Source organism: Vipera berus, assembly GCF_964194415.1.
Source record: "Vipera berus genome assembly, chromosome: 6".
Taxonomy (NCBI): Eukaryota; Metazoa; Chordata; class Lepidosauria; order Squamata; family Viperidae; genus Vipera; species Vipera berus.
The window spans coordinates 53,710,930-53,736,519 of record NC_138208.1 but is presented as its reverse complement, the minus strand read 5'-3'; the positions used below and the strand labels follow the sequence as shown (position 1 = coordinate 53,736,519).

Genomic DNA, 25,590 nt, shown 5'->3' with positions numbered 1-25,590 from the left:
ATGATTATGACTGGGTAATTCTCCTGAAATACAATCTTCTGATGTATAATGTTTAGGGAGCATACCCGTAATTTAATTGCCTCAATCTAAATCCAATTCTAGAGGTATTCAGTCTGGACTCATATTGTCCAGTCTTCCCACTGGTCATGCTCTCCTAGTTTGCTAATTATTTGCCTACTTGCTCTATCTTGCACACAATCATACACACAATATATATTTTAAATATACTCTGTGTGTGTGTGTATACACAAACAATATATATACTTTGCAAAGAAAAAAACTGACTTTAAACAAGTCAAGGCTTGCTTTATGCATTTGTGTGTTGTGTGACTTGTTTGAAGTCAGTTATTTTTTTCTTTGCAAAGTATCCAATAAATTGCTGTGATTAGTATACTACAAACTAAAGTATGCTGCCCAAAATAGGAGCATTAGAGACAATATATAACATGGGAAAAGGGACGTGGTGGCTCAGCAGGTTAGGATGCTGAGCTTGTCGATCAGATGGTCGGCAGTTTGGCGGGTTGAATCCCGAGTGCCGTGTAACAGAGTGAGCGCCTGTTACTCGTCCCGGCTTCTGCCAACCTAGCAGTTCGAAAGCATGTAAAAATGCAAGTAGAAAAATAGGGACCACTACGGTGGGAAGGTAACAGCATTCTGTGCACCTTTGGCATCTAGTCATGATGGCCACATGACCATGGATACGTCCTCAGACTTTGAAACAGAAATGAGCACCAGCCCCTAGAGTCGGAAACGACTAGCACGTATGTGCGGGGGAACCTTTACCTTTATAACATGGGAAAGCATACTTTGAAAATCTATAGAAATTTTCTTTCATCCAGGTCATGGTTGCTCAAAGGTGCTTTTTCAAAAGGCAACTAGACTCTCTTTGTTTTTCCTTGAAGACATTTTGCTTCTCATCCAAAAAACTTCATCGCTTCTGATATCCAGAAGTGAAATGTCTTCCATCCTTCTGAGGTCAGTAAAATAAGGACCCAGATTGTTGCGGGCAATATGTAAACTGCTTAGAGAGGGCTGTAAAGCACTGTGAAGCTGTATATTAGTCTAAGTGCAATTGCTATTGTTATTATCAACTGATCATTCCGATGACAAGATAAACAGGCCAGACAGACTAGCCCTAAGCCACAGTAGTTTTAAGATAGGCCCCTGAAATAAACTGAATCTAGAAATTTGTGCTGGGGAGAATTCATATGTATGTAGTCATTGTGAGATGTATTATTATATAGTTACTGCTCTAACTAGCCTCTAGCTAGAAATCCAAAAGGGGTCTTATTATTATGAATGTACCATTCCAGTAACATACATAACTCCCTGTTCCAGCAGGGGATGCCCCTTGAAGACAGTTACGAGTGCAGAGCACAATTATCTACCCACTTTCCCTATGGAGGGAAATGGTGTTTCTATGAAGACACCAGGAGTTCTGTTAAATTCAAATTATATTAAACATATAAATACATTTGATAGTGTTATTTTATGTAGCAAAAATAAAGAAACCATTCTTCTGAAACATATGCATTCTAATTTTATTTCATTTTAAAAGACTAAGTTCTAGGCATACATTTATTTTATTTTAGAAACACCCTAGATTATTAGCATTCTAAAATGATTCAATTGCAATAATAATATTTCACAGACTGCTTTCAATCAGATTGGTAATCAGCACATACATACACACACACACGCACATATATATATATATTCCTCGATGAGATTAAAAATGTGAATCCCAGGTGTATTAAAATTAACAAACTAAACAAACACTGGGATGGAATAAGAAAAACTAAAACAGTTTTTATTGTTAAAATATCAAGCTTTTGTTGGCTAACTGCCAATGTCGTCAGGATGGAAACACTGGGGTGGGGAGATCGCATTTATACTGTTAGTGTCTCTGCGCTCCACTCATGGAGCACATCACCGGTCTGTTTGTTGAGGGTGGATGGATTCCTTTGAGTCTTCTCGAATCCGATTTTGAGGGATGTAGTTGTCTCTGGGTGTCTGTTATCAAGAGTGGATTGTTGATAGTTCCGTGTATTATAGTCATAGCTCTAGTCGTTGCCTGTGTTCTTATACCAGAGGTTCTAAATAGTTGTTTCTCTTCTTCCCTGTGTTTTACAATACAGGGTGATTGTATGTTTGTGCAATCTTGATTTTGATACAATGAGGCACTCTGTAAGTGGTTGCGCTGTTTGCCTCCATATCGTGCACATCGTTCCTCTTCCCAATTCCTTAGTGCCTGGTATGCAGGGGGGGAGGTCTATGTGTCAGTTGATAGAGGAGCAGTTTGAAAACCAAGCTTAATTAAACAAAGGAATTGCCTTGGTTCCTGTTAGATTAAAAATGTGGTTATGTATGGCCATGTGTGACCACACCTGTGAATGTTGTTCTTGTCTTCTAATAGCGAGCTTGTGTTCATGCACTCTAGTCCCATTGCTGTCTCCCCAATGTAATTGCAGTTGCAATTTTGCCAAGACCTAAAAACCTGGCTCTTTGAGCTATCTGGTCTGGACTGAGGGGTTTAATGTTTCTAAATTGTGATTTTAATTTTTGCGGCTAGACTTAATTTAATTCAATTTTAATTTTATATTGTATTGTTTTTAAATTTTGCCTTGTAAACCGCCCTGAGTCCTTTGGGAGTAGGGCGGTATATAAACCGAATTAATAAATAAATAAATAAATAAATTTTGGCATGACATCTTGTACATGACCGATGATTTTTCTTCATTGGGGAGTGGATCTTTAGGGCGCATGACACAAGCTCGTAAAGTCCGATCAGGTCTGTGGGCAACACCGACCTTGTGAGGGCCTAGTATGCACGCTGTGGCCTCAGATACACCATGGATATAAGGCAGTGTTATACGTGATGTTAAGGTGTTTTCACATTGGTGGCGGGTAGGTTCACCAGGCCTGCTGTATTGTCTAATGAAGTTAGGTGGATACCCATTGTTTCTGCAGACACGATAAAGGCGGCATCTTTCTTCCCTTTTTGCCTTATTTGTGCTGCAATGCATGTCTATACATCTAAAGAGGGTCCTACTACACCTGGGCTTATGGGTTGTGGGGTGATTACTTTCATAGTGAAGTATCCTGTCTATATGGGTGGATTTACGGTAGACCGATGTGTGTAAAGAGCCATCAGGTAGACGTCTAACCAACACACCTAAAAAGGCCAAAGCCACATTGGTCTCTTCTTCCACAGTGAAGTGAATATCAAGATAAATGGAATTGAGCTTCCTCATCAGCCTGTCCTTGTCCTGCCTTCATTAGACAATACAGCAGGCCAGGTGAACCTACCCACCATCAATGTGAAAACGCCTTAACATCACGGATAACACTGCCTTATATCCATGGTGTATCTGAGGCCACAGTGCGCATACTAGCCCCTCACAAGGTCAGTGTTACCCATAGACCCTTTACAAGCTTGTGTCATGCACCCTAAAGATCCACTCCCCAATGAAGAAAAATCCTTGGTCGTGTACAAGATGTCATGCCAAAATTGCAACTGCAATTACATTGGGGAGACAGCAAAACGACTAAGGACTAGAGTGCACGAACACAAGCTTACTATTAGAAGACAAAAAAAAACATTCACAGGTGTGGGCACACATGGCCACACATAACCATGTCTTTAATCTAACAGGGACCAAGGCAATTGCCAGTGACAATACTAAAGGTGGCCGTTTGTTTAAGAAAGCTTGGTTTTCAAACCGCTCTTCTATCAACTGACACATAGACCTTCCCCCTGCATACCAGGCTCTAAGGAATTGGGAAGAGGAACGATGTGCACAATATAGAGGCAAACAGAGCAAACACTTATAGAGTGCCTCATTGTATGAAAATCGATATTGCACAAACATACAATCACCCTGTATTGTAAAACACAGAGAAGAAGAGAAACAACTATTTAGAACATCTGGTATAAGAACACGGGCAATGACTAGAGCTATGACTATAACACACGGAACTATCAACAATCCACTCTTGATAACAGACACCCAGAGACAACTACATCCCCAAAAAACGGATGTGAGATGACTCAAAGAAATATGGCCGGCCTCAACGAAGTTAGCGAATGAAGCTTGATCTTTTAACAATAAAAACTGTTTTAGTTTTTCTTATTCCATCCCAGTGTTCATTTAGTTTGTTTATATCGCCAAAATTGAACATTTTAACAACAGAATAATCAGAGAAGCCATTGAGATAGAAAAACGCCCCCACAGCATGAACAAACGAGATGATACCTCTCGCCTACCAGCCATTTGGAAACCCGCCTTGATTGACAGACGAGTCCCAACCACCAAGAATGATACCAGACCCAAACTCATGATAACATCACATGACATCACCACCACACAACCGTTCAAAAAGCAAATCCGAACCCACAATGATAACGACGCACAACCACAAAACAGAAACCTAACTACAGCTGCAACATCAGCCACTTTAAACCCCTCCAAACCACACAATAAGCAAACTGACACCCACTATAAAAACATGGCACCACCACAAACACGAAGCCGAACAAAAGCAGCACAACTCACCAGCTCAGGTCTAAGGCTGGCAGCTGAGACCAGCCCATCCACTCAAAACACACCCCCACCCAATCAGAACACACCCACCATTCAAAACACACTCCCACCCAATCAGAACACACCTAATCCCCCACCCAATCAGAGCACACCTCCACCCACAGAACACACCCCCTCTGGCAGTCTAAAAAAGAGGAACAAACAGCCACTACCACATGCTTCTCCCAGAAGAAGGAAGCTGAAGCCACCAGCCTGAGGATGACGGATGGGATTCCGTCGAAACGTTGCTCTTACACCTTCAATTCTACATGGGGAAAAACCCGAATGACCAAAGATCCACACCCGCGAAAACCTCAGAAATCATATATATATATATATATATATATATATATATATATATATATATATATATATATATATATATATATATATATATATATATATATATATATATATATATATATATATATATATATATATATATATATATATATATATTCCCTCAAATATTTTATCTTTGATGCTATCATTGCTGCTCCTACAATGAGTTCTGTGACTTATGTTTCCAAAACGTATGAAATAGCTTTTGAAGACCTGGATAACTTATATGACCATGCTGGAGAACTTTATATTGATCAAACACAGGTAAATTATGCATGTTGTCTTTATTTATTATACAGCACATATTGCTGAAAGATGATGAGTGATTCTGAATGTGGGACAGACCATTCTTTGTTAAGAATAGACCTTGGGGAAAGAAAAATCATGGAAGAAAAGAAAAGAATGTGCAAAATCAGAAACTCATTTGGAAGAATTTAGTATTTTAGAATTTTTTCCAAAATTGTTTTTGTAGAAGTTTATATTCTTTTTGTATCTTCCACAAACTGAATATATAAACATTTTCTGTTATCATTTAATCTGCTAGGTAATGCTAGATTTATTACAATGGTTGTATGTGTATGTTGTGTTTTCCTTTTTCATTTGATTTATTCTTCAAATATTTTGCAATGTATATGTGTGGTAAGCTGAACTATTATTTTTTAAAAATGTTTACCTTCAAAAAAATGATAAAGCAGACTATGCCAAATAAACATTATTACTATAGCCATCTTAGATCTTAGATGACCATGAAGAATGCAGCACTGTCCAGTAGATCAGCTCTTCAAACCTTTGTGAATAAATGAGAGGACCAGACATCACTCACAAATGTTTCAGACAGTTGTGCCTCGTGAGGAAAACACAAAAACACAGTCTCCACCCAGTTTTTAGCACTGGGAGATTAGGGAATAGTTACCTTACTAAAACCATGGTCGGTTTCCTTTTCAAGTCACATTCAGAAATTGCTTGTTAACTATTTTTCCACTATTAGAAATCTTTGGATCAAGAGGTCTGAAAACAATGAGTGAGTCTGCCTTGAGACTCATTATTGATCATGCCTGGAACAGAACCTATCTTGTGAAAAATAAACTACTAGAAGTTTAAGAGCTAAATATGACTTCCAGCTGCTTGTATGTATTCTATATTATGGTTTCTTAATTCAAGACTTGAAGTGGTTCTCAAGATTTTTAGGAAAGTTCATTTTCTTTGCAGATTGTAACTTTAGGAAGTGATCTTGGTTTCCATCACATTTCCTATTTCATTGTTTGCACTGTATTGGTGAAAATCTTCCGAATGGGTAGTTAGTAGATTGAAATAGAAGAATGGTGAGGGTGAAGGTTCATTCTCTGAGTTTGTGGGTTGGTTTCTGAACGTTTCATTACCAGGCTAGGTAATATCTTCAGTAGAGTTTAGGGCAGGATCAGCAACCTGAAACAGTGAAAGAGCCACTCGGAACCGGTTCCCTCACAAAAGGAAAAACTGGGAGCCGCAAAAAATGTGTGCACATGCGCGTACATGCGCACATGCGCAGAACAGGGTTTGACTGAAGAGTGGAGCCAAGGCGAGATATGCACCTACCCTGCATATTTGAATTGATTGGTTGAACTTTTTTAGTCCCACTTTTTTTTTTTTGGACTGCACATGGCAGAGGACTGGGAGCCGCAGGAGACGGCTGAAAGAGCCGCATGCGGCTCCGGAGCCGCGGGTTGCAGGCCTGTGGTTTAGGGGATGTCAGTGTCAGTATTCTGCTTATAAGGTCTGCACAAAAAATTGAAGACTGGATTTATTTGAATAATCTTGTTGTGATAGCTAACAATAGTGAAAAGTGCTGAAAATGTACTGTTCTTCAAAACTCTGCAGATGAGATGATACGTTGGCTTCAGTTTCTCATTTGGTTTCCAAGTCCTAGGAACTTGGAACTTTTTGAAAGATTTCCTGCTAAGGGAGTTACTGTTCAGAAGAGAAGACTTAAGGGAAAAAAATATTATTCAAGTAAATAATTTATGTGGGTGTTTCCAAGCAGAGACAACAGGAAAAAGGAAATGTTACAAGGAGGCAAACATGAGAATAAGGAAGATACGGTTAGGTCCAGCAGGAGAAAGGGACTAGGAAGGAGTGCATTCAGAAGGGTAGTTTTTACTCATTTTTACTTTTAAGGTGAGCTTCAAAATGTTCCTCAAAATTACAAAATGTAATCTCATGTTTTATCAATATTTCTTTTATGAGATTTATCAGAATTATCCCAGGAGTGCCTGCACATAAGTTTACTATTGGTAGAACATTCCATTTTTTATAAATTATTAGAATGGACACAAGTTCAATGTCTCTTATTAGACGCGTAAGAGTATTATAACAGCTACTTGACAACTACTCTGAGGATTACTCTGAAAGAAAAATAAGCAAAATAACACAAAATAAAATGTGAATCAATTGACAGAAGATAGATTTGCAAAGTTAGACAGCACTGTAAATCTAAAAGCAAACTAAACCACAAATGGTTTTGAAAACAGACCCTTCTACTTTCAGCCTATGCTTCACATGTATAAAATTAAAATGTGCATACTGCTCCTCAGTCATAGAAAAGAAGAACTGATGTATTGTTAACATGATCTAATCACAGTCCCTTCTTACAATGTCTATAAAAAGACTTTTGTCAGTCTTCAAAGTGGTATTTCCCTTCAGTGAAAGTTCAAAGGAAGCTTTACTTTGCAAATCAGCATGGCCGTTTTTCATTTTAAAGTGAAGTCAAGCAGCTGTCTTGGCTGTGTTCTGCTTTATAATTCTTTGTAGCTTTTCTGACTGTACTTGCTAATCTTCAGCAACTGCTTCTGCAGAAGGTGCTCTTCAAAAAATCAAGCAGACTTTATCTGGCTTAGTTCATTCTAAACTTTTGCAAACTGTGCTGGAGAACACACCTCTCTGCTTTCCCAGCATGCTTTTGTCAGAATTGAAAAGGCTTCTACCAAACCCAGTATTTGGATAGAAGGCTCTCCTGGCCTTTAGCACATGACAGGTAAGAGAGGTAGAGAGAAATTTTGAAGCAACAGAAAAAGCTCTATTGAAGCAAATTGCCTCCTTGCAAATCCAGATCACCTTGCCCAGGGTTGTATATAAAACAAATTAGACAGCATAGCAGATAAATTAGTCTTTAATATTTCTGAAAACTAAAAGGTGTGAAATTTCCTCTATTGGACACTTGAATAGTACACAAAAAGAAAAGGTATAGCTGCTTTTGAGAAGCAGTTTTGCCCTGTTCAAATGTTGTGATTCAGGGTCAGCCTGTGGGTTCGGCAGTTGGGTCGGACGACTCAGAGGAGGAGGAGGAGGGGGGTGTTGAAGAGCTTGCTGAGGGGGTTGGACAGCTTGATGAGAGCCCTCAGCCAGGCCCCTCTCACCTGGTCACAACGCAGACCCAGCTGTGTGAGCCTGACAGCGTGGATGAAGATGACCCACAGCTGGCCCTGTTCAAGGACGCCCGACGCAAGAGGCAGTCAATCAGAAGTAAACAGAGGAAGGCAATGGGGCTCCTCGGAAGGAGGCAGAGAGAAGCCACACCCTGAACTGTATAAAAGGGGAATGCGTGGGAGGGCTGGTTTGCTGAAGGCAACCGCTTGAAAAGCTCCTGTTTCTTGGTTTGTGTTTTGTTCTATTTGTTTTTGTATCAATAAATTTGGCAGGCGTAGTTCCAGCCTCTTGCCTTCTTGTAAAAGGGGTTGTCCCTGCCTTTTCTGCAGGGCCGGTAGCAGGTTGGTACAGAACATCAAATTGGAAAAGTTAGGTTGGTATTACTGCATAGCACTCCCTGAGCATCCTCACTTTTTAAAATCCCATTAGACTATTAGTTATGATTAATGGGAGACTGCTAAAAGGGAAAACTAGTCAGAATTCCATCCCTTTCCTGGTTCATCCTTTAGTATACAGCCTTGTTATGGGGAGGCAAAAAGGTTCAAATAAGGTAGTGCAGGTATATGGCAAAGCCTTTGAATTTTCTCAGAGATGGTTGTTGGGAATATGTTGGACTACAAGGACAACAGATAAGGGATAGTGTAAAACCAACTGCTCAATGGAAGCATTAAAAATAAAGCTGAACCTTAGATATTCTGGAGAAGTATGAATGCAAAAGTCATCGGGGAAGACTCCGATAATTGGAAGAACTGAAGGCAATAAAAAGGCAGAAAATGATAAAGTTGATCAATATATGCCACAAATTAGAATGCATAATAACTTAAATCATTATTTTTTGTTATATGCTTGGTTTGGATTTGAAGAGAAATGTATGTGACACAAAACTTGAATAGCAAGCAGGCCATTGGACATATTGATCATTACAAAAGCATGATACACAGTTAAGATTGTTTTGTGTGAATATTCTGTTGCCTGACTTTGCCCATTATGTTAAAAAGATTTTAAAAGGCCAATTTCCAGAAGTGACGTTCATAAAGTTGTACAATCATGTATTAACATCAAGCAAAGTTAAACTACTCTTCATATTTCATCTTTTTGTAATTAAAGCTCCCGCCTACTTAAAGATCAGCAATGACCGTGACAAAAATATTTACAGAATGAATATGTGTACTGAAAAATAATTTTCACAACAAACAAGGGGATTCAAATAATCAAAATACTTAAAAACTAGACTAATAGCTTTGTTTTTGAAAAACACAGCTCCTAACAATTCTAAAGGACTGCTGTAAAATTCTGATTGCTCAAAGAATATAAGAAATAATCTTTCATGGCCACCAGTCAGGGTAATTTCTATATTTAACTTATAACTGCCATGAATGAAAGTGTGCCCAACAGGTACTATATTGTGATCTACATCATCTGGACTGTCTGGAGTCCTAACCGGGGCAAGCCAATAAGTAAGCAATTGAAACCAGAATCCATTTTAAAATAAAGCTCCTTTCATCTGAGGGAATAGTTTCATTTGAAAGAAATTGAAACTATATGCTTAGTTAAGAGGAAAAAGGTTGAATTAAAAAATCATAAATAAAGCAGCAGAATCCAGTTATGGAGATTAATAATTTTATTTAATATTTTACTCTATCAGCAATGCTAGTCACGATATGTAAATTGGACACTGAGTGAACGTTTAATAGAAAACCCAGGACAGAAGGGCACTTTTCTTATCTTGTTAATATGCAGCCTTTATTAGAATCAGCTTATCTAGAAATTGTTTCAATCAATTTCATTTTTTTCAACTCAAGAGCATTCAATTTCCCTTAATTTTATATCTATAATAAAAACTGGGAATTCCTCATTTTCATATAGGAGAGGAGCATACAGAATTTACACAACTTTGTCTTGTGCACAAGTTGTGGCCTTTCCTAGATCAGGAGTCTCTGCGTCAGTCCCTCAAGCCTTAGTCATCTCATGTTTGGACTACTGCAATATGCTCTGTGAGCTATCCTAAAAGATGATTTGGAAGCTAGAGCTGCAGTGGTGAGATTCAAATATGTGAACAACTGGTTCTCTGTGTGGATGCCACTTCTGGAAGTCTGTTCTGGGCCTGGGCAACAAAAAATTAGGTACCAATTCTGCCAAACTGGTGTGAACTGGCTGAATCCCACTACTGTACAGCTGGCTCAGAGTGCGGCTGTGTAGGCAGTTCTTAGCAGAAACTGATAATGTTATCTAGTTTGGTAATGAAATATCTACAACAGACATGTCAAACTTGCGACATCATGTGATGTCGCGCAATGTCTTTTTTGCCATTGCCGGCAATGGGGTGGGCACGGCTTCCAGATGATGCATCCAGCTCACAGGCCGGCAGTTTGACACCCCTGATCTACAAGAAAATAACCAAGTTCAAAGAGCACCAAGGACCCCCCCCCCAATTCAACTCTGAGCTACAAATATTCTCTTCTAAAGATACACCCTACCCCTAACATAATGGTATTTATAGAAAGGATAATTAAGTATCATGTTTTTCTCCCTTCGGTATTTGTACAGTTATGACATGCCCAATTCTGTACATCTGTTAATCTCAGTACATTTTTTCCTAAAGCACGGTATAATTATCACTTTAAATTTCTTTTAGAAAAAGAGATTGTTTAGTATTCCACTGAGAAAAAAATAAATGCTTGCCCTTCTCGTGAGTACAATATATTGCATATTTATAATACAAGCAATATAGTGCTGTGCCAAGATATCTGAAATGCATTTCTCCCTCTAGGCTTCTTCCAGAAAACATCTGCCTTGATTTCCTGTTTCTTGGTCTTTTTTTAAAATTTGTCCCCAAGTCCATTTCTTTATAAACTGTCTTCCTTTCAAAATGACAGATGGCAACAATATGTTTTAAACACACACATATACTCTAAGAATCTTCATTCTTATACTGTATGTATTCACACTAATAACACAAGGACTACCATATTATCAAGTTCTTTATATGCAATTTCTTGCAATAGCTTTAAAAAGGTATAAGGAAGCAGTTTCCAGGTTAATCTATTTACTAGTCTAGCAGCTTACTGATGTTTATTTTCTAATATCCATTGCTTTTGTGGAAAAATGCCCAAAGACATAGGTGCATGATATAGTTAAGCTTCCTTATAGCATTTGTGAAATAAAGTATTCACATATAATTAGGAGTAAACTATATTCAGTGCAATGGAACTTATCTCCAACTAAAGATTTATAGGATTCAAATGAATTCACTATGTGAAGTTCTTCAACTATATGGAGGAAAACCCACATATGCTACAATACTTCATGCATCATAATCTCACATTACAATCTTAGAAAAAGGATATTTCCTTCCATAAATTTACAGTAAAATTATTTTATATAGAAAATTTGAAATATTAACAATGCAATTAAATGAAATTGTGCTCCAAAGCATTTAATTGGGTTAATTGTTTTATCATATTTTTACTCATATGACTTTTAAAATTCTCTCCATAGAAAATCATAGAAATGGGGAGTTGAAGGGGGTCTTTTTTGCCATTCAGCTAACCCCCTATCAAATTAATTCAAATTAAAACATCTCTAATAGATAGTTGTGTAACCTCTGACTGAACAGTCCACTAACCGTCAGTGAAATTAGTTTCGTTGATGAACTGCTTTTATTGATAGGAAGTTAGGAATCTGCCTTAAATCCATTAGTCTGTGTCTTGTACTCTGGATTGATGTAAAATAGATCTTGGCCTCTTTCTATGTGGCATCTTCTTGATTATATTATACCTGCCACTTCTTCATTCGCTTTTCCCAATGTCACAGGTATTTCTGATCATCTTCAATGCATCTCTAAACATTTTCATTCTCTTTGAATTCTTAAAGTATATTTATTTATTTTATTTATTTATTTATTAATGGGATTTATATCCCGCCCTATCTCCCGAAGGACTCAGGGCGGCTAACAACAAAACATATAATAAGTACAGAAATTAAGATAAAAATAAAAATAAAATCATCTGTGCAATAAATTAAAATTAAAAATTAAAAATAAATTAAAAATTGTAAATATAATTAAAATGCCTGTCAGTCCAGGTCATGCTTGACACAATACTGTCATGTTAGGTTTGACCAATGTAGAAAAACATGAGACACTTATTTCTAATTATTTTATGTTAATAAAGCCTAAAATAGCATTTGCCTCTTTGACAGATAAATTAAACTGCAGACTTACTCTGTTTTAATCAACTACTACATCAAGATCTTTATTACATTACTATTGTCAAGCAACCTTTAGTTCTGAATTTGATTTTCCCCCCCCCATAGGTGAAAGTGCATTTCCCTTGGTTAAATTTCATTTTAATATTTTCAGTCAATTCCTATGTATTACCAAACTGTCCTTAATTTTTCTGTCTTCTGCTATATTAACTATCTTAAATGGATTGGTAACATTTCCAAATTTGATAAATTTTCCCAGCTTCTTCATAAAACTCATTCATAAAAATGAATATTCCTGTTCTCCTGTTTGTTTATTCTGACATGGATTCTAATTCATCTGTTTGTTCCTTAAAATAACTATGCTTAGTTTTAGTTTTCCTTGAAATCAAGAATTTCAGCATTACCTCATGCATCTGTATTATTTCCATGACTTTATTTTGAAAAATGAGACCGCTCTATTGATTACATTGATAAAGAATTGACTATCATATTTTACCTTTCTTCACAATTTGTATGAAGAATGTTGGAAGGTACACAAATTAGGAATCTCAACTCATTTTATGCTCCTTTAATGTCCTAACATCACATTACCCTTGAGGTTATTTATTCTAGAGCACGGGTGTCAAACTCGTCACGTGGCGTGTTGTGACGTATCTTGACCCTTTTTGTATTGCCGGCAATGGAGTGGACGTGGCTTCGGTATGATGAAACCGGCCCACGGGCTGGCAGTTTGACACCCCTGTTCTAGAGTATTGGAACAATTTTATTTAGTAGACTGTGTATTATATAATTAGATGTTGAAAACAGATTCCTGTATAGATGTCAAAGTCCTGTACTTTATATATGTGTATAAATGAAATACGTTTTCCACAGAACTGATTTGAATTTAGAATTATTGGGATAATTCATTAACTGTATTTTTAAAATAAAATAAAATAAAATAAAATATTTTTAAGTCACACTGAACTTCCTGTAGAACACAACCCACAATGTATGAAAGCTGAATCACTTTATGGTATACTATACTATGCTATGCTATGCCATGCCATGCCATACCATGCCAAGCCATGCCATGCCATGCCATGCCATACTACACCACACCACACCACACCACACCATACCATACCATACCATACCATACCATACCATACCATACCATACCATACCATACCATATCATACCATACCATACCATACCATACCATACCATACCATACCATACCATACCATACCATACCATACCATACTATACTATACTATACTATACTATACTATACTATACTATACTATACACTATTTTGATAGCAATAGCACTTAGATTTATACACCACTTCATAGAGTTTTACAGCCCTCTCTAAGCAGTTTGCAGAGTCAGCATATTGCCCCCAACAATCTGGGATAATTCATTAACTATATTTTTTTAAAAAATGAAATATTTTAAAGTCACATTGAACTTTCTGTAGAACACAACCCACAATGTATGAAAGCTGAATCACTTTATGCTATGCTATGCTATGCTATGCTATGCTATGCTATGCTATGCTATGCTATGCTATGCTATGCTATGCTATGCTATGCTATGCTATGCTATGCTATGCTATGCTATGCTATGCTATACTATACTATACTATACTATACTATACTATACTATACTATACTCAGTGCTTTTTTTGTAAAAGAAAAAGGTGCCAAAACTCACACATGTCATACAACCCGCCTTGCCTACCCTACAAAGTTCCATCCAAAAAAGGTGCCGGAACTCCGTTCTGAGCGTTCTATGACAAAAAAAGCCCTGACTATACTATACTATACTATACTATACTATACTATACTATACTATACTATACTATACTATACTATACTATACTATACTATACTATACTATACTATACTATACTATACTATACTATACTATACTATACTATACTATACTATACTATACTATACTATACTATACTATACTATACTATACTATACTATAATTAGAAAAAGACCTTGAAATAAAAACATTATTTACACTTGCCAGAAATTGCATAACGGAAGCTTTCATTCTTATTCTTATAAATTCAATTTTCATTAAAAAAAAGCAGACTCATGCTCAGTTTAGGTTTTAAAGAAATATGCATTTTAGCAATTGTGTTCGTTTGGATAAATCGTGTTGACTATTATTATTAATTATCAAACCCTGAAGAGTAAGTTTAAACTTTACATCAGTACACTCATTAAGTTCAAACTTTATTCATCATAGAAATAACTTGTTTTGTTGATGAGGACTACAGTAGTTACAGCTGCTAAGGAAAGTACTTTTTAGCTATTGCCTTTCGTATGGCATCTAAGTATTTCAAGAACCATTTCCTAGACAGACCCTTTATAGAACTGTATTAACCAAGATTTCTCAAGTTGTCAATATTCACCTTGTCCTCAGCTCTACATTACTACTGCCTTCTCCAAAAATAAACTGGATAAAGGGAGACAGCTGCTTAAAAGAAGTTAGAGAATATGGGAAACTTTAATTTGGAAGAGATAAATAGGAATAAAGTACAAATAGAGAAAGAGTCTTAGGCTGAAGATCACCAGAAAGAAAACAAGAAAGTATGTCTGCAAAATACAAATGGAAATATTTTCCCACTTAGCTCAAACATACTATAATAATAATAATAATAATAATAATAATAATAATAATAATAATAATAATAATAATAATAATAATAATAATAATAATACTCATAAAGAGTATCTTGCATTTTTATCAAGTAATATATGTATATATTGGTGCATTCCTGTCTCAAAAGGCTCATACAGTATATAATAATTTTATTATAACAATTGTCAATATTTCCATTGTTCAAGCTATAACAAAGCTGTACTGACAAGAAAACAATAAAGCACTGCTGATACTGTAGTTTTGTCCTTAAGACATTTTTTAAGAATACATATAGACCTTTGAGTCAACATCTATATTAAGTGAGGGAGGTAGAGACATCATTTTAATTTCTTTTAACTCTACACATATCACACACTGTGGTGTGATGTCATGCTAACTACAAGACTATGGCAATGTCTTTAGACAGTGCTGATTCAATAGCCTTGAAATAGAGATGAGAACCACCCCTAAAGTTGGCTATGACTAGCAGAGTAAAATCCACAGGGACTCCTTTACCTTTACCTACACATATTTAAATGTTAAATTTTCTTATTACATTATGATAAAACGTGTTGCAAACTAATTATGATTTCTAAAAAAAAAATCTATGCATATGTATGCACTTGAAAAATACAGAGTGACTGATAGCATAAGAATGAACTTTTGACATACAGTAGATACCATTCCATATTTCTAATATTAAAGAACAGTTGAAATAATTTTGTACCTCAAGGTAATTTATTTCTTGTTTTATATTTTAGCTGTCCCAACTTGTATTCTTTGTACTTGTCTGGGTACCTCAGTGTACTGTGATGATTGTGACCTAGAAATTCTACCACCCATGCTCAAGCAAACCACCCTTTTCTATGCCCACTACAATAGAATAAAGAAGATAAAAAGAAATGCCTTTGCTCATCTAGGTATGCTGATAAATTTCCTAACTTTGTACTATAATACAAAGAATTTGATGAGACTGAATTATTAACATATGTGATGTGGCATCTTTTAGGTAATAGGCAGTGGGTGTCTATTTAAGAGTTAGAACTAATCTTTTAGAACCATTTCTAATACAAAATATTGTTAGCCCCGCCCCCAGTCCCAAGTATTGAATATCAAATTCTAAGAGTACTTTAAATATTTCCTTGTTTTATTTTCTTGGCTAGGCAACCTGAAAGAAATTAACTTGACTTCTAATTTCATCTCAGAAGTGGATGAAGATATCTTCAGAAATTTACTACAACTTCAGGAACTGATACTTAGAGATAATAAAATAAGGCAACTTCCAGAATTACCAACAACACTTACCTTCATTGATGTCAGTAATAACAGACTTGGTTGCAAAGGGATAAAGCCAGAAGCATTTAAAGTGAGTCCCTTTGCTTGGTTTTAAAAAATTCTCCCAATTGGATAAATGATGTATAATAACCAACAGATGAGCAAAAGGTTGAATTTATAGGGGTGCTATTGCAGCAAAAAAAGCAGACAATTCTAATTTATTCAGAACCCAGACAGTTCTAAATCATGTAGTATAGTTTGCTATAATGTCCTCTAGTGATTTTGATGAGATTATGCCAAATTCAGTTAGGACTGTGCAAGAAATCCTCTCAATGGGTTGCAGCTCATATCTATGTATGTAAATACATGCTTACCAAGACATTATTTGAAATTACAGCTTTGAATATTGGCAAAATTAGACATAAACACAGAGGTGATCATTTTTCTCAAGTTTAAATATAAGTACTTTACAAATACAACTAGTCCATATCATGTATATCTACATATTTTATATGTGTTTTCCTCACACCAAATTAAAAATGGAAGGAACAGAACAAGAATCAAGTCAAGGATAACAATTTCATTTACCGTAATTAACCAAGGGGTATTGGGGGGGTAATTAGTTCCTCATCCTGAAATCCTAAGTCTTTTTTCTAGGTGCCTCTACTTCAATTTCCTTTGGATGTTCTGGGGTGTTTTTTTCTTGCACATCTGTTAAAATTTCTTCCTCTAAAGTAAATAAGACTCTTCTTCTTGCTGTTGGCATATTTAAAGAAACTCTTCTTGCTAGAATTTGCCTCTGTTGCTATACTTTGCTCATTTTTCTTCTTCTTACTTCCTTTATTGCTTCCTTCTTATAGCTACATTTCTGGGTTGAAAGGTATTAGATTCCTTGAGCCCGTGGTGGAGAACCTATGGCACACATGCCACAGGTGGCACGCAGAGCCCTCTCTGTGGGCACACCCACCATTGCCCCAGTCCTAGGCCTTCACCTGAGTTTTATAAAATTTGCTTTAGGTCTCCGCCGTCGTGTGCAAAAAAAAAGGTCCAATAAATCAATCAATTTCAACTTCTTGTGGGAAAAAAAAGATCTTGCATAGTTGGAACTGATTGATTGAACTTTTTAGTACCATCCAGTCTTCCGTTACCACTGCAGCCACACCCACCCAATGGGCCACACCCACCCGGCACTCGATGATATGTAAGTGGGTTTTGGGTTGCAGTTTGGGCACTTGGTCTCTAAAAGGTTAGCCATCACTGCCTTGAGCTATAATCCTTTCATTCCATTTCCAACAAGCATCCTTCCTTAATATCAGCTTTTTGTGAGTTATTTGTTGAATAACATCAGTTTCTTTAAATGCCTCTTGTCTTCTTCATTGATATTGTTTGAGAAAGCACTATTCTCAATTCCCTTTTCTAGAAGTTCAGCTGGGTGTATATAAGATTGTTATTTTTTAATCATTTCTACTATTTTTCTAAGTTATTTAACACTGATCTTGCTAAATCCATGCTTTGTATTTTATTATATTTTATCTAACTCATTTGTTAAAATAAATAAAATAAGGAAATAAAAAATACCATCCTTGCTGCTTACTTCACATACCTATGCTGAAGAAAGACCTCTAAAAAGCCTGGAAGGTTGTGTAGGAAGCAGATATGTGATAAGACGATAATATTTGCTTTTTATGATATTGAAAAGAAAAAAATACAAGACAACATAAAGTATAATGGAAGCAAGTCTTAAGCTTTAATAAAGAGTTGGTATTTTAAATATGACTGTCTGTATTTTTAATATCATACTTCATTTTGACTGAGATGAAAGAAAATCCCTTTTATATTTATGGATTTTTCCCCCTGTCCTGTAGGATATGATTGACTTGCATCATCTTTACATCACTAGTAATAATTTGGATCACATCCCAGTTCCATTCCCAGGCCGGAGTGTTCCTCCTGCTGCTTCCAGGAGCAATGCGTGGTCTGGCTGTTCCTTTCCTTCCAACTGCCGGTGGGGCTGTGTTCTGACTGGGTGGAGGCGTGGCTGCTTTCTGATTGGGTGGGGGTGTCCTCCGACTGGGTGGAGGCGTGGTTGTCTTCTGATTGAGTGGAGGCGTGGCTGTCTTCTGATTGGGTGGATGCGTGGTTGTCTTCTGATTGGTTGGAGGCGTGGCTGTCTTCTGATTGGGAGGGGTGTGTTCTGAATGGGTGGGGTTTTTTGTTGTGTTGTAATATCCTGAGTGTTGTGATTTGGTGTCCTGAGGAGTGGGCTGTGTAGTGGCCTCCAGAGCTTTGGTTTGGCTCCGAGTTCGAGGACCTGCTATGTATCTCTGGTATGGGTCAGTCAGGTTCGTGTGAGCGTTCTTCTGCTTGGGTGATGGCACTTTTGCTTGACTTGTTCTGTCTTCTGTGTGGGAGAGTTTTTGTTCTGGGTGTGGATGATTGAAACAAACAACCAGTTACCTTTCCTGGATGTACTTATATACAAAAAACAAAACGGCACCCTAGGACACACAGTCTACCGAAAGAAAACACACACCAACCGTTACCTCAATGCGCAATCACATCATCACCCAGCACAAATAAATTCAGTAGCCAAAACACTAATAACAAGAACCAGACGCCTTGCAGATGAAACACATATACAAACAGAACTACACACCCTGACAGACATATTGACAGCAAACAAGTTCCAAAAAAACAAAATCACCAATATGATTCAGCAGGGGACTCCGAAACAGAAAGACATCCAAGAAGAAGAACAGAACAACGGACGAGCCATCTTGCCCTACATAAAAGGAACAACCGACAAAATCAGTAAAGTACTACGCAAACATAACATCAAAACCGCATTTAACACTGACAGAAAGATATCAACCATCCTGAGAAATCCCAAAGACAAAATAGAACTGGAAAACCAGGGCATATACCAAATCCCATGCGCCTCCTGTCCAGCAACATACATCGGACAGACTAACAGAAGAATAGAGGTACGTGTAGAAGAACATAAGAACTCAGTACAGAAGAAAGATCACACATCTTCACTAGTACAACACATAAACACTACGGGACACAACATCAATTTTGAAGGTACAAAAACAATCGCCAAAATAGAACATCTCAATAGCAGAATAATCAGAGAAGCCATTGAAATAGAAAAACACCCAGACAGTATGAACAAGCGAGACGACACCTCCCGCTTACATGCCATTTGGAAACCAGCATTGATAGAGAAACGAATTTCAGCAAACAAGGATTTAAAAAACCAACAAACAACCCCAAATGCCACCAGCCCCAGCAAGACTCATCCACACCCAGAACAAAAACTCTCCCACACAGAAGACAGAACAAGTCAAGCAAAAGTGCCATCACCCAAGCAGAAGAACGCTCACACGAACCTGACTGACCCATACCAGAGATACATAGCAGGTCCTCGAACTCGGAGCCAAACCAAAGCTCTGGAGGCCACTACACAGCCCACTCCTCAGGACACCAAATCACAACACTCAGGATATTACAACACAACAAAAAACCCCACCCATTCAGAACACACCCCTCCCAATCAGAAGACAGCCACGCCTCCAACCAATCAGAAGACAACCACGCATCCACCCAATCAGAAGACAGCCACGCCTCCACTCAATCAGAAGACAACCACGCCTCCACCCAGTCGGAGGACACCCCCACCCAATCAGAAAGCAGCCACGCCTCCACCCAGTCAGAACACAGCCCCACCGGCAGTTGGAAGGAAAGGAACAGCCAGACCACGCATTGCTCCTGGAAGCAGCAGGAGGAACACTCCGGCCTGATGATGACGGATGGGATTTCGTCGAAACGTCGCCACAACTTTCTGAAGATGAAAGGAACGCGGGAAGAAACCCGAGACTCTAGATCTACACATACAGACACCCGCGAGAATCTACGAAAACAAATATCATACCTCTACGGGGAGGACATCTACCAACTAACCAGGACTTATGAAAAGTCAGAAGTACGAAGAGCAAGAATACTAAGTGACATACCTTTCCTATGCCAATGTCGAGACCAAAATATAAGACCAAATTGTTTCAAATTGAAATTCCACATCAATACCACTTCAACCAAATGCATTCTAAGAAGAACAGAAATGGCATTACTAAGAAATGAACTCCACAATAAAAGATTTCAATTAGACCAAACAAACAAGGACCTACTAACATTACATCTCAAACTCAGCAACATTATTCACCCGATACTATGGGACAAAGTGAAACAACTGGCGGTTTGGAGAGCAGAAACAGAGACCATCTATAAAAACAACAGACATTCAAAGAAACTCAAACAATTAGAGAACTACAACAACCAAACAACCACATCACAACAACATCTACAACAAGTAGTGCATAACATCTCCCACAGAAGACTAACAACAGCAGAAACAAACGTCCTAGCAAAAGGTTTCAACTTCGCTGTTGCACCAAAGAAAATTCCCACAGAAACCATCATATGTGGAGTTGAAACCAGCTTAACTAAACTCAATGCAGATGAAGCAGACCAAGTCAGACATGAAGTCACCCACATCCTATGCACAAGCAAACCACCCAAAAGCAACCTAACAAAAGAAGAACAAGTAGCATTGCAAAACCTAAGAAAAGACAACAGCATAATCATACTACCAGCAGATAAAGGCAATGCTACAGTGGTAATGGACACATCAGACTATGAAGAGAAACTGTCCAACTTACTCAAAGAAACTACATACAAACCTATATATACAGATCCCACAACCTATCTAGAAAAGACCACCAAGAAAAAGATAAAATCAACTTCTATAAGCCAAGAAATCCAACAAACAATCATTCCTAGGGAGAAGTCATCCAGATGCCCAAAACTATATGGCCTCCCCAAAATACACAAAGATGGAATCCCACTAAGACCCATAGTAAGTTCTATAGGCTCACCACTACAAAACTTAGCTAAATACCTAGCAAAACAATTACAACCTCAAGCAGAAATGGCAGCTTCATATGTCCAAAACTCATACCACTTTATAGAATTAGTGAAAAATCTACAGATAGACCAAAAAGACATGCTAGTCAGCTTCGATGTGGTATCACTATTCACCCAGGTGCCAGTCCAAGAAGCTCTATCAACAATAAGAAGCAAATACCAACCACCAAACCATATTATAGAACTAGCAGAACACTGCTTATCAAACACATACTTCATACACAGAGGCCAGAGATACAAACAAATAGAAGGCGCACCAATGGGATCCCCTCTATCACCAGTTATCGCCAACCTTTTCATGGAAGAATTTGAAACTAACGCTCTGGAAAAGACTACAAACAAACCAAAACTGTGGCTCAGATATGTGGATGACACCTTCGTGATCTGGCCCCATGGAAGAAAGGAGCTAGAAAACTTCCTAACACACCTGAACAGCCTACATCCCAAAATAAAATTCACCATGGAGATTGAAACAAACAACCAGTTACCTTTCCTGGATGTACTTATATACAAAAAACAAAACGGCACCCTAGGACACACAGTCTACCGAAAGAAAACACACACCAACCGTTACCTCAATGCGCAATCACATCATCACCCAGCACAAATAAATTCAGTAGCCAAAACACTAATAACAAGAACCAGACGCCTTGCAGATGAAACACATATACAAACAGAACTACACACCCTGACAGACATATTGACAGCAAACAAGTTCCAAAAAAACAAAATCACCAATATGATTCAGCAGGGGACTCCGAAACAGAAAAACATCCAAGAAGAAGAACAGAACAACGGACGAGCCATCTTGCCCTACATAAAAGGAACAACCGACAAAATCAGTAAAGTACTACGCAAACATAACATCAAAACCGCATTTAACACTGACAGAAAGATATCAACCATCCTGAGAAATCCCAAAGACAAAATAGAACTGGAAAACCAGGGCATATACCAAATCCCATGCGCCTCCTGTCCAGCAACATACATCGGACAGACTAACAGAAGAATAGAGGTACGTGTAGAAGAACATAAGAACTCAGTACAGAAGAAAGATCACACATCTTCACTAGTACAACACATAAACACTACGGGACACAACATCAATTTTGAAGGTACAAAAACAATCGCCAAAATAGAACATCTCAATAGCAGAATAATCAGAGAAGCCATTGAAATAGAAAAACACCCAGACAGTATGAACAAGCGAGACGACACCTCCCGCTTACATGCCATTTGGAAACCAGCATTGATAGAGAAACGAATTTCAGCAAACAAGGATTTAAAAAACCAACAAACAACCCCAAATGCCACCAGCCCCAGCAAGACTCATCCACACCCAGAACAAAAACTCTCCCACACAGAAGACAGAACAAGTCAAGCAAAAGTGCCATCACCCAAGCAGAAGAACGCTCACACGAACCTGACTGACCCATACCAGAGATACATAGCAGGTCCTCGAACTCGGAGCCAAACCAAAGCTCTGGAGGCCACTACACAGCCCACTCCTCAGGACACCAAATCACAACACTCAGGATATTACAACACAACAAAAAACCCCACCCATTCAGAACACACCCCTCCCAATCAGAAGACAGCCACGCCTCCAACCAATCAGAAGACAACCACGCATCCACCCAATCAGAAGACAGCCACGCCTCCACTCAATCAGAAGACAACCACGCCTCCACCCAGTCGGAGGACACCCCCACCCAATCAGAAAGCAGCCACGCCTCCACCCAGTCAGAACACAGCCCCACCGGCAGTTGGAAGGAAAGGAACAGCCAGACCACGCATTGCTCCTGGAAGCAGCAGGAGGAACACTCCGGCCTGATGATGACGGATGGGATTTCGTCGAAACGTCGCCACAACTTTCTGAAGATGAAAGGAATGCGGGAAGAAACCCGAGACTCTAGATCTACACATACAGACACCCGCGAGAATCTACGAAAACATATATATATATATATATATATATATATATATATATATATATATATATATATATATATATATATATATACCAAATTGATTCTCTCAAAAATACAAACCTTGGTGGAGCAGTGGGCTAATGCCTCCTTAAGTAACACCAGCTGCCTGCAATTAGTGCAGGTTCGCATCCCACCAGGCTCAAGGTTGACTCAGCCTTCCATCCTTCCGAGGTAGGTAAAATGAGGACCCAGATTGTTGGGGCAATAAGCTGACTTTGTAATAATGACGCTTGGGGGGGGGGAAAGCCCTAATAAGCAGGCATATACATAGAATGAAGGCTATTGCTAAGCACATTGATTTGTGCTTTAAATTGTAAGCCGCCCAGAGTCTTTGGAGAAGGGTGGGATATAAATGGGATTAAAAAAAACAAAACAAAACAAAAACTGTAAATGGTAAGTTTTTAATTCAAGGTTATTAATCCACTTTGTTGTTGTTTCTTCTGTATTCACTATAGTTTGTTGATGTCCTTCCTGAAATGTAGTACTCAGAGCTCAATGCAACATTGTAAGTTCTGCTTAACCAGCACAGAATGAAGACAAACAATGAATTCCATTGAGTTGACATTAGATTTCTGTACATATGTCTCATTTAACGTTCAGAGAAAACTGGCAGGAATAAATAACACATGATCATTCCAATGTTATTGTATACCAAGTCTTATCACTTCCAGTCAAACATTTTTAGAAATAAGACAATAGTCCTTCTTTGTACAGTACTTGAAAGCTTGCTAGTTTAATTGAAGAAATGGTTTGGCTTTACCACAACTCATTAAACTGGTGGGTTAGGGCAGTGGAAATGGTAACTTAACTATTGATAGAGCAAAACAATGTTACATGCTGTACCTCGGGGCCTTATACCAACCTTTATTTAATTTAGCTGATCATCAATATCCAGAATTATATAAACATCACAAATAAACCATTTTAAAATTAAATATAAAATAGTACACACAAAAATACATATGGTCTTACTATATTTAGTATTCCTAACACAAATAGCTGTGGAGTCATATAGTTTGTGACTCATTCCTTCCTGCAAATGTCTCTTACAGTTAATGAGGAATATTATACTGATAAACTGTTAGCAGTTTTTAATGTTTTTATGAACTCACTGACACTATTCAGAATTAAATAAAAGCAGACATGAATATTCATAGATATTTCTCTTTTTTCCCTTTTAGAATAACAATATTCTGGAGATGCATGAAGGCACTTTCTGCAAAATAAACGACCATACTTATATCCGTAAACCTCTTGAAGACATTAGATTAGATGACAATCCCATCAACTTGAGCAAAACTCCATATGCCTAAACGTGCCTGCCCTGTTTGCCTGTTGGAAGCTATTACTAAGTTTGGATAGTATCAGTAGTATTGTGTAACATTATTTCTCTTACAAGTAATATACTGCTTTAAAAACATAGCACATATTATTTTAACTCATAGTATTAGAGTATGGTTTCATTAAGGTAAAGTAATGAATATATAGGGACACGGTGGCTCAGTGGGTTAGGACACTGAGCTTGTCGATCAGAAGGTTGGCAGTTTGGCGGGTCGAATCCTGAGTGCCACATAGCAGAGTGAGCGCCTATTACTTGTCCCAGCTTCTGCCAACCTAGCAGTTCGAAAGCACGTAAAAATGCAAGTAGAAAAATAGGGACCACTACGGTGGGAAGGTAACAGCGTTCCGTGCGCCTTTGGCGTCTAGTCATGCCAGCCACATGACCATGGAGACGTCCTCGGACAAACGCTGGCTCTTCGGCTTTGAAACGGAGATGAGCACTGGCCCCTAGAGTTGGAAACGACTAGCATGCATGTGCGGGGGAACCTTTACCTTTTTACCTTTAATGAATATATATATTTAATCAATAAAATATATAAAAATTATAAATAGTATTGAAGTGTACTGTTTCTATACAGTCTTGTAAACAATACAAGTAGTCCTTGACTTAATTTATTTTCAGTGACTGTTCAAAGTTACAACGGCACTGAAAGAAGTGACTTATGAGCATTTTTCAGTCTTTTGACTGTTGTAGCATCCCCATGGTCACCTGATTTACATTCAGATGCTTAACAACTGACTCACATTTATGATCATTGCTGTGTTCCAGAGTCATGTGATCCCTTTTGTGACCTTCTGACAAGCAAAGTCAATAGGGAAGCCAG

At 37.8% G+C, this 25,590-nt stretch overlaps 1 protein-coding gene across 1 annotated transcript; it reads left to right on the top strand.

Moving 5' to 3' along the window:
- Positions 1-5,087: 5,087 nt before the first annotated feature.
- EPYC (epiphycan) lies at positions 5,088-24,738 on the top strand (the record flags this gene model as incomplete). Its single annotated transcript, XM_081331896.1, has 6 exons — positions 5,088-5,189; positions 6,135-6,219; positions 15,938-16,096; positions 16,340-16,542; positions 18,317-18,394; positions 24,607-24,738. 6 exons carry the CDS (start codon positions 5,088-5,090, stop codon positions 24,736-24,738), a joined length of 759 nt encoding a protein of 252 aa, XP_081188022.1.
- Positions 24,739-25,590: the final 852 nt, after the last annotated feature.